At 42.2% G+C, this 9916-nt stretch overlaps 1 protein-coding gene and 1 long non-coding RNA gene across 6 annotated transcripts in view; one reads left to right on the top strand and one right to left on the bottom strand.

Moving 5' to 3' along the window:
* Positions 1-7295, bottom strand: part of ssrp1b (structure specific recognition protein 1b) — a 23450-nt gene extending 16155 nt beyond the window's left edge. For 3 of the 5 annotated variants that reach the window (XM_042312019.1, XM_042312021.1, XM_042312022.1), the window contains exons 1-6: positions 7203-7295; positions 6451-6542; positions 6045-6230; positions 5368-5473; positions 5074-5276; positions 4043-4143 (exon numbers count right to left, since the gene is read on the bottom strand). In XM_042312019.1, the coding sequence (XP_042167953.1) occupies positions 4043-4143; positions 5074-5276; positions 5368-5473; positions 6045-6230; positions 6451-6504 (650 nt within the window). In that variant the 5' untranslated portion in view covers positions 6505-6542; positions 7203-7295. The remainder of the gene's footprint in view (positions 1-4042; positions 4144-5073; positions 5277-5367; positions 5474-6044; positions 6231-6450; positions 6543-7202) is intronic. The other 2 variants (XM_042312018.1, XM_042312020.1) reach the window with 1 other exon arrangement.
* LOC112231825 lies at positions 7284-9471 on the top strand. Its single transcript, XR_002950531.2, has 4 exons — positions 7284-7431; positions 8020-8165; positions 8436-8541; positions 9028-9471. It is a non-coding gene; the product is annotated as an uncharacterized LOC112231825 (long non-coding RNA).
* Positions 9472-9916: the final 445 nt, after the last annotated feature.

Genomic DNA, 9916 nt, shown 5'->3' with positions numbered 1-9916 from the left:
AAAGTACAAATCAATCCCAGAACAACAGCAAAGGACCTTGTGAAGATGCTGGAGGAAACGTGGGCTTAAGGACAACAAAGTCAAGGTATTGGAGTGGCCATCACAAAGTCCTGACCTCAATCCTATGGAAAATTTGTGGGCAGAACTGAAAAAGCATGTGCGAGCAAGGAGGCCTACAAACCTGACTCCGTTACACCAGCTCTGCCAGAAGGAATGGGCCAAAATTCACTGAACTTATTGTGGGAAGCTTGTGGAAGGCTACCCGAAACATTTGACCCAAGTTAAACTATTGGCAATGATACTAAATACCAATTGAGTGTATCTAAACTTTTGACCCACTGGGAATGTGATGAAAGACATAAAAGCTGAAATAAATCATTTACTTCTGCTATTATTCTGACATTTCACATTCCTTAAATAAAGCGGTGATTCTAACTGACCTAAGACAGGGAATTTTTATTTGGATTAAATGTCCGGCATTGTGAAAAACTGAGTTTAAATGTATTTGGCTAATGTGTATGTAAACTTCTGACTTCAACTGTATATGTGTGTAAAGGTGTGTGTGTATATGTGTGTAAAGGTGTGTGTGTGTATATGTGTGCAAAGGTGTGTGTGTGTGTATATGTGTGCAAAGGTGTGTGTGTGTGTGTGTGTGTGTGTATATGTGTATTTGTGTGTAAAGGTGTGTATGTACAGTGGGGCAAAAAAGTATTTAGTCAGCCACCAATTGTGCAAGTTCTCCCACTTAAAAAGATGAGAGAGGCCTGTAATTTTCATCACAGGTACACTTCAACTATGACAGACAAAATGAGAAAAAAATCCAGAAAATCACATTGTAGGATTTTTAATGAATTTATCTGCAAATTATGGTGGAAAATAAGTACAGTGCCTTGCGAAAGTATTCGGCCCCCTTGAACTTTGCGACCTTTTGCCACATTTCAGGCTTCAAACATAAAGATATAAAACTGTATTTTTTTGTGAAGAATCAACAACAAGTGGGACACAATCATGAAGTGGAACGACATTTATTGGATGTTTCAAACTTTTTTAACAAATCAAAAACTGAAAAATTGGGCGTGCAAAATCATTCAGCCCCTTTACTTTCAGTGCAGCAAACTCTCTCCAGAAGTTCAGTGAGGATCTCTGAATGATCAGATGTTGACCTAAATGACTAATGATGATAAATACAATCCACCTGTGTGTAATCAAGTCTCCGTATAAATGCACCTGCACTGTGATAGTCTCAGAGGTCCGTTAAAAGCGCAGAGAGCATCATGAAGAACAAGGAACACACCAGGCAGGTCCGAGATACTGTTGTGAAGAAGTTTAAAGCCGGATTTGGATACAAAAAGATTTCCCAAGCTTTAAACATCCCAAGGAGCACTGTGCAAGCGATAATATTGAAATGGAAGGAGTATCAGACCACTGCAAATCTACCAAGACCTGGCCGTCCCTCTAAACTTTCAGGTCATACAAGGAGAAGACTGATCAGAGATGCAGCCAAGAGGCCCATGATCACTCTGGATGAACTGCAGAGATCTACAGCTGAGGTGGGAGACTCTGTCCATAGGACAACAATCAGTCGTATATTGCACAAATCTGGCCTTTATGGAAGAGTGGCAAGAAGAAAGCCATTTCTTAAAGATATCCATAAAAAGTGTCGTTTAAAGTTTGCCACAAGCCACCTGGGAGACACACCAAACATGTGGAAGAAGGTGCTCTGGTCAGATGAAACCAAAATTGAACTTTTTGGCAACAATGCAAAACGTTATGTTTGGCGTAAAAAAGCAACACAGCTCATCACCCTGAACACACCATCCCCACTGTCAAACATGGTGGTGGCAGCATCATGGTTTGGGCCTGCTTTTCTTCAGCAGGGACAGGGAAGATGGTTAAAATTGATGGGAAGATGGATGGAGCCAAATACAGGACCATTCTGGAAGGAAACCTGATGGAGTCTGCAAAAGACCTGAGACTGGGACGGAGATTTGTCTTCCAACAAGACAATGATCCAAACATAAAGCAAAATCTACAATGGAATGGTTCAAAAATAAACATATCCAGGTGTTAGAATGGCCAAGTCAAAGTCCAGACCTGAATCCAATCGAGAATCTGTGGAAAGAACTGAAAACTGCTGTTCACAAATGCTCTCCATCCAACCTCATTGAGCTCGAGCTGTTTTGCAAGGAGGAATGGGAAAAAATTTCAGTCTCTCGATGTGCAAAACTGATAGAGACATACCCCAAGCGACTTACAGCTGTAATCGCAGCAAAAGGTGGCGCTACAAAGTATTAACTTAAGGGGGCTGAATAATTTTGCACGCCCAATTTTTCAGTTTTTGATTTGTTAAAAAAGTTTTAAATATCCAATAAATGTCGTTCCACTTCATGATTGTGTCCCACTTGTTGTTGATTCTTCACAAAAAAATACAGTTTTATATCTTTATGTTTGAAGCCTGAAATGTGGCAAAAGGTCGCAAAGTTCAAGGGGGCCGAATACTTTCGCAAGGCACTGTATTTGGTCAATAACAAAAGTTTCTCTCAATACTTTGTTATATACACTTTGTTGGCAATGACAGAGGTCAAACGTTTTCTGTAAGTCTTCACAAGGTTTTCACACACTGTTGGTGGTATTTTGGCCCATTCCTCCATGCAGATCTCCTCTAGAGCAGTGATGTTTTGGGGTTGTTGCTGGGCAACATGGACTTTCAACTCCCTCCAAAGATTTTCTATGGGGTTGAGATCTGGAAACCTGGCTAGGCCACTCCAGGACCTTGAAATGCTTCTTACGAAGCCACTCCTTCGTTGCCCGGGCGGTGTGTTTGGGATCATTGTCATGCTGAAAGACCCAGCCACGTTTCATCTTCAATGCCCTTGCTGATGGAAGGAGGTTTTCACTCAAAATCTCACGATACATGGCCCCATTTATTCTTTCCTTTACACGGATCAGTCGTCCTGGTCCCTTTGCAGAAAAACAGCCCCAAAGCATGATGTTTCCACCACCATGCTTTCCAGTAGGTATGGTGTTCTTTGGATGCAACTCAGCATTCTTTGTCCTCCGAACACGACAAGTTGAGTTTTTACCAAAAAGTTATATTTTGGTTTCATCTGACCATATGACATTCTCCCAATCTTCTTCTGGATCATCCAAATGCTCTCTAGCAAACTTCAGACGGGCCTGGACATGTACTGGATTAAGCAGGGGGACACGTCTGGCACTGCAGGATTTGAGTCCCTGGCGGCGTAGTGTGTTACTGATGGTCGGCTTTGTTACTTTGGTCCCAGCTCTCTGCAGGTCATTCACTTGTTCCCCCGTGTGGTTCTGGTATTTTTGCGCACCGTTCTTGTGATCATTTTGACCCCACGGGGTGAGATCTTGCGTGGAGCCCTAGATCGAGGGAGATTATCAGTGGTCTTGTATGTCTTCCATTTCCTAATAATTGCTCCCACAGTTGATTTCTTCAAACCAAGCTGCTTACCTATTGCAGATTCAGTCTTCCCTGCCTGGTGCAGGTCTACAATTTTGTTTCTGGTGTCCTTTGACAGCTCTTTGGTCTTGGCCATAGTTGAGTTTGGAGTGTGACTGTTTGAGGTTGTGGACAGGTGTCCTTTATACTGATAACAAGTTCAAACAGGTGCCATTAATACAGGTAACGAGTGGAGGACAGAGGAGCCTCTTAAAGAAGAAGTTACAGGTCTGTGAGAGCCAGAAATCTTGCTTGTTTGTAGGTGACCAAATACTTATTTTCCACCATAATTTGCAAATAAATGCATAAAAAAATCCTACAATGTGATTTTCTGGATTTTTTTCCTCATTTTGTCTGTCATAGTTGAAGTGCACCTATGATGAAAATTACAGGCCTCTCTCATCTTTTTAAGTGGGAGAACTTGCACAATTGGTGGCTGACTAAATACTTTTTTGCCCCACTGTATATGTGTGTAAAGGTGTGTATGTCTATGTGTGTGTCTATATGTGTGTAAAGGTGTGTGTGTGTAAAGGCGTGTGTGTAAAGTTGTGTGTCCATATGTGTGTGCATATGTACCTGCCCCTGGGCGTGAGACACTGCAGCTCTTTGAAGATACACACAGCATCTCCTGTAGCCTGGATCACATCTGCCTTGGACAGCACACGGTCTCTAAACACCTGGGAGGAGGACAAAACATGTCACATTCCATACAATATCAACATTTCAGTTATTCATTTGTGGCATTGGCAGAGACTTTTGTTCATATCTCCTGTAGATACTCATGTATTTCAGTTTTAACATGTAGAACTTATATCCCAATAAAGTTGAACTTGACGGTTGGTGGCAGTTCAGTTGCACTGCCAGTCCAAGCCGTTTGAGTGTCTCATTCATTCAGACAGAGATGTCTAGTCACTGAGTCCTGACACTGAAGTTTGTTGTGGGGAAGAGTTCGATCTGCAGGACTGAAAAGGCCAAAACATATATAATACAAGCTGACTTCGGTCGTCAGTTGGACAATGGTTCCTCCAACACATTGGTGCGGCTGGCTTCCGGGTTAAGCGAGCATTGTGTACAAAAAGCAGTGTGGCTTGGCAGATCATGCTTCGGAGGAAGCTTGGCTCTCGACCTTCACCTCTCCCGAGTTTGTTGTGGAGATGCAGCGACGAGACAAGATCGCAACTACCAATTAGATATCACGAAATTGGGGAGAAAAAGGGGAGAAAAAACAACAACAAAAAAACATCCATAAAACTGGAGGCTATGAGAGGCAATGCATTATCCTGACGACTTAATGTAAATATTCTGTCAATGTCAGATGCTTCGTTCTGTTGTTGTGTTTTACATTTTAACATGTGATCTTGTCTGTATGTACTTTAACTGCTGCAAAATGAATTGCCTCTTGAGGACATTAACGTTTTCTGAATCTGAATCTGAATACGGGACTAATATGGAAGACTATAGCAGACGTTTATGAATGCTGCCATCACGTTCGTTCTGACCTCTGCTGCTACATTTTTTTATTCAAACTTGAAGAATATTTCAGTGAGTGTGGGTTTTTCCTTTCTTCCAAGTCTATACCAGACACACACTCACACACAGCCCCCCACCTCCACAGGTTCTGGCCCCTCTTCCGTGGTGGCAGTGTCCCCGGGCGGGACATAGAAGCGGACCTCCATCAGCGACACCTCTGCCTCATCGTTCTGGTGGAACTCCAGTGTCACCTCGTTCTTCCCCGTGGCGCACTGGGACACGCTGGCCAGGGGGATCTCAAACGCTGGGCTGTCGCTCACCTCGAATGACAGGAGAGGGCCTGGGGACAGAAACTAGACTGTGTTGGAGACAAAATGTTACAATCCAAAATGGCCTCTGAAAACTTGAATATGTGTTAGTGTTGTCCTTACCAGAGAATTTGGTGGTGCCCCAGTTCCAACCCTTCACACACAATTCCTTCTCTGACAGCTCCACTTTGTAGTGGGCTTTGAAGTACTCAGAGATCTTCTCAAAGTCCTGGAGAGAGAGGGTAGAGAGGAGAGGGGTGGGGAGAGAGGGTAGAGAGGAGAGGGGTGGAGAGAGAGGGTAGAGAGGAGAGGGGTGGAGAGAGAGGGTAGAGAGGAGAGGGGTGGAGAGGGTAGAGAGGAGAGGGGTGGAGAGAGAGGGTAGAGAGGAGAGGGGTAGAGAGGAGAGGGGTGGAGAGAGAGGGTAGAGAGGAGAGAGAAGACAATGTTTATTTTCCATGCTGACTTTTCTGTTTCAAATGATTCTATTCCACACTCCTCTCTGATCTCGTTCCTACTCCAAACTCACTCTTTACTCTTTTCATTCCCATTCTTGCCTCTTTCCACCTCTCTATCTGTTTCCTCCCCTTTCTCCTTATTTCTCTCTTCCATCATCCATACCTCCCTCCCCTTCATCCTTCCCTCATCTCTCTGTCTCCCCTCAACGATATCTCCCTCCCTCTCCTCTCTCCTCCTACCCTCCTTCACCTCCCTCCCTCCTATTTTCCTCTCCTCCACCCCTTTCCTCTCCGCACCTCTCCTCTCCCCTCATCCCTCTCTTTTCCGCCCATCCCTCTTGTCACCGTGTCTCTGAAGCCGTCATATTTGTAGATGTGCCCGGTGCTGGTGGTCAGCTTGATGCCCTGTCCCAGACACACACGTCTCCACTGGGCCTGAGACAGCTCCGCAGCTGGGATGCTGTCCACCTTCCCTGTCTTACTGCTCTTATACACCACACTCTGTCTACCGAACCGCAGACGGCCGTCATTCTGGGGAAAACACAGTAAATAGTGTTGACATACAGTATAGCAACACCTGAAGTAAACCTAGACACACACTCACATTTAGAATAGTTTGCATTGGTTTTTAACTGTTGACTGCATTGTCAGATATGTGATGCTGTGCAGAAACACAGACAGCATCTCCTCGAGTCCTCTCTCTCTCTTTCGCTTAACACACACACACGCACAAGCAAGCACACGCACTCACCCATGACCCTTTGACCTCCTGGTAAATGTCACTGAACTCCAGTGTGTCGCCCATGGCAGCTATTCCTCTGGTTCTCAGGAGCCACTGTCCCTCTAATACCACACACAGAGAGTCTGCCTTCATTATACTAGTCCTATAGCTGAATTGATAAAGCATGGGGCTTGCAATGTCAGGACGGTGGGTAGGATTACCGGGATCACTCATAAATAATGTGTATGCACATAACTGTCATTTGCCTTGAAAAAAAAGCATCTGCTAAATGGCATATATAATTATTATAATATTATTCATGTATCTACCGTACTGTACTATCTATAGCATAAACTAACTACAAACAAATAGAAATATATATATTTCTATCTCTTTATATACATTTGTAAAACAAATATATCTTGTTTCAATGATTTACATTTGGACTAAATCTTGAATTAAATACATATAAATGATTTATATGGAAGTCTAAGTGATTTATATGGAAGTCTAAGTGATTTATATGGAAGCCTGTATGACCTGCATGTCTCAACTTAATACCGTAGGCCTTGCAATGAAAATTATAACAACCAACCAAACTTGCTTGTTATGTGTTGCTGTCAGCTGTCAAGCAAATTGGGACTGAGACATGTAAATAACCCTTATGAGATGTAAAAACTCTTATGCAATATAGTACAGCTTGCTATAATGGTGCTATTGTTATGTTAGTGTTTACCGATTATAGTTGATCTGTGGAATAACGTCATGTTTACATTACTAACCGTTGTGTTGTAGCTGTCAACTTGCAATGTTGTGCGTGGGGAGAAAGTAAAGTCTTTGCGTCCTGTGCGTCGAAATTGACGTCATCACGGTTTGTATGTGTTACGTTTGACGTTTTTTTTCTCCTCTTGGTCTGGGTTTTTGCGTTTCGATTGATTTCTTCATGATAACTTACACATTGATCATCAGACCAAAACCGAAGGGAAAGACATCGAACATAATTGCAAATAAGTATGTTATAAAACTATATCAGGGGCTTGATAAAAACGTTTTTGCACACAATGAATTGCACAAGTGCAAGAAACCTATGAAAACGCGCAGTACATACGAAATGCTAACAAGTTGAGTTGGATCACTAATTTCCTCTCCGAAGACAAATACAACTATTCTAGCATTCTATTCATTGTACAAACAGATTGAAATTCGTAATTTATTTTACCTTTATTTAACTAGACAAGTCAGTTAAGAACATTGGTGTCGAAATATCGCCTAAATTTCCCGTTAATGCAGCTAATGTTGCATTACGGCAGATAGCCTAGTGGTTAGAGCGTTGGACTAGTAACTGAAAGCTCGAATTCCCCAGCTGACAAGGTAGAAATCTGTCGTTTTGCTCCTGAACAAGGCAGTTAACCCACTGTTCCTAGGCCGTATTTGAAAATAAGATTTTGTTCTTATTAACTGACTTGCCTAGTTAAATAAAGGTAAAATAATTTACGAATTTCAATCTGTTTGTACAATAGTTGTATTTGTCTTTAGAGAGGAAATTAGTGATTCAGTGATCCAACTCAACTTGTCAATCGACCACTATTCATGCCCCAGCTCTATGTGATTGGTCATGGTGGTGTCACTCTGACCCTGCTTCCGAGTCCAATCACACGATGAGCCGCGCCCCCTCACAGCCAGAGCGAAAGAGCTGCAGGAGCTGAGGCAGTTTGACCAGGACTGGCGGTATGGACCCTGCACAGGTACCCTGCAGCAAATGGTGTTAACTATCTGACAACACATTTTTAATACCGTTGTTCATAATAACAATATTCAGCAAGATGGAGCGCCAATTTTTCATCTTTGCACTGTCCCTTTATATTGTAATGTTTTACTGTTTCCTGTTTCATATATTGCTTTGTGAATTGTTTTAACCCAATCCAATTGTTTTCCTTCCTGTATATCATAGTGCTATATGATCTACAGTAGCATTCCTAATCCCACTCTAATCACACTCTCTCTCTCTCTCTCAGGTATCAGTCGTTTGCAGCAGTGGGAGAGAGCTGCACAGCATGGGTTAAACCCCCCTCAGGAGATCAGATATATGCTGTTTAGCGCAGACACAGACTACACACACTGGTACTATGATCAGAATAGTACACACACAACGCACAAGCAGATGCACACACATTCTGTTACACACACAAATGCATGGACATTCTTAGAGAAAATGGTTCCAAAAAGGTTTGGCTGTCCCCATAGAATAATCCTTTTTTGGTTCTAGGTAGAAGTCTTTTGTGTTCCATATAGAACCCTCCTTGGAAAGGGTTTTTACATGGAAACCAAAATAGTTCTACCTGGAACCAAAAAGGGTTCTTCAAAGGGTTATCCTATGGGGAAAGCTGAAGAATCCTTTTAGGTTCTAGATGGCACCCCTTTTTTCTAAGGGTGTACACACATCACACACAACTCTCTCATAAACGCACACACTTGATTCTGGACCATTACAAATGTATTCCAGCCATACAGGATCATATGTAATGTTGTGCATAACAGTAATGAGAAATTATACATTTGTCATATTTTGTTGTTAAAATATTGTCTTCGTACTGTTTTGTCTTTCAGTCTGTCGAGTGACTATCCATTGTGAGAAATGGAAAGAGGAGAGACAGAGAAGATAAAAGTAGAATGTCCAAAGTTCAGGTTGTTTTGCTTTTGTTTAGTTCAGGATTGACTGCTAACCATCACACTATACGTTTTTATTAAAATACCCTTTTCTACAAAAATATAAGTTTTTATTAGGTCTGACACACACCACTGCCTCTTTTGAGACATTTACATACATATTTGTATAGGTAACCCATTTCAAACTAATCTATTTAAATTGTATATGTACCAGAGTGAGGAAGAGAGAGAGAGAGAGGGACAGTCAGATGTTGCTATTACCTGCTTATGTTGTGTCGACAGTGACACATTCTATTACACAGTAATCCTTAGAACTCAGGACAGCCTCAATCGGGGCATGGACTCTACAAGGTGTCGAGAGCATTCTACAGGGATGCTGGCCCATGTTAACTCCAATGCTTCCCACAGTTGTGTCAAGTTGGCTGGATGTCATTTAGGTGGTGGACCATTCTTGATACACACAGGAAACTGTTGAGCATGAAAAACCCAGCAACTCTGAATGGCACACATACACAAGCCATGTCTCAATTGTCTCAAAGCTTAAAGATCCTTCTTTAACCTGTCTCTTTCACTTCATCTACACTGATTAAGTGGATTTAACAAGTGACATCAATAAGGGATCATAGCTTTCACCTGGTCAGTCTGCCATGGAATGTGCAGGTGTTCTGTTTTGTATACTCAGTGTATATGTAGCTATGTAGCCAAGTTATCGTTTCTCATTGTGTAGTTTTCTATTATATTTTTTCTCTCTGCATTGTTGGGAAGGGCCCGTAAGTGTTAGTCTATAGCTGTTGTTTACGAAGCATGTGACAAATAAAATGTGATTTGA

The sequence above is a fragment of the Oncorhynchus tshawytscha genome, linkage group LG34 (genome assembly GCF_018296145.1).
Source record: "Oncorhynchus tshawytscha isolate Ot180627B linkage group LG34, Otsh_v2.0, whole genome shotgun sequence".
NCBI classification, from domain to species: Eukaryota; Metazoa; Chordata; class Actinopteri; order Salmoniformes; family Salmonidae; genus Oncorhynchus; species Oncorhynchus tshawytscha.
The sequence above is the reverse complement of the archived record's forward strand: the minus strand, read 5'-3'. Positions and strand labels throughout refer to the sequence as shown.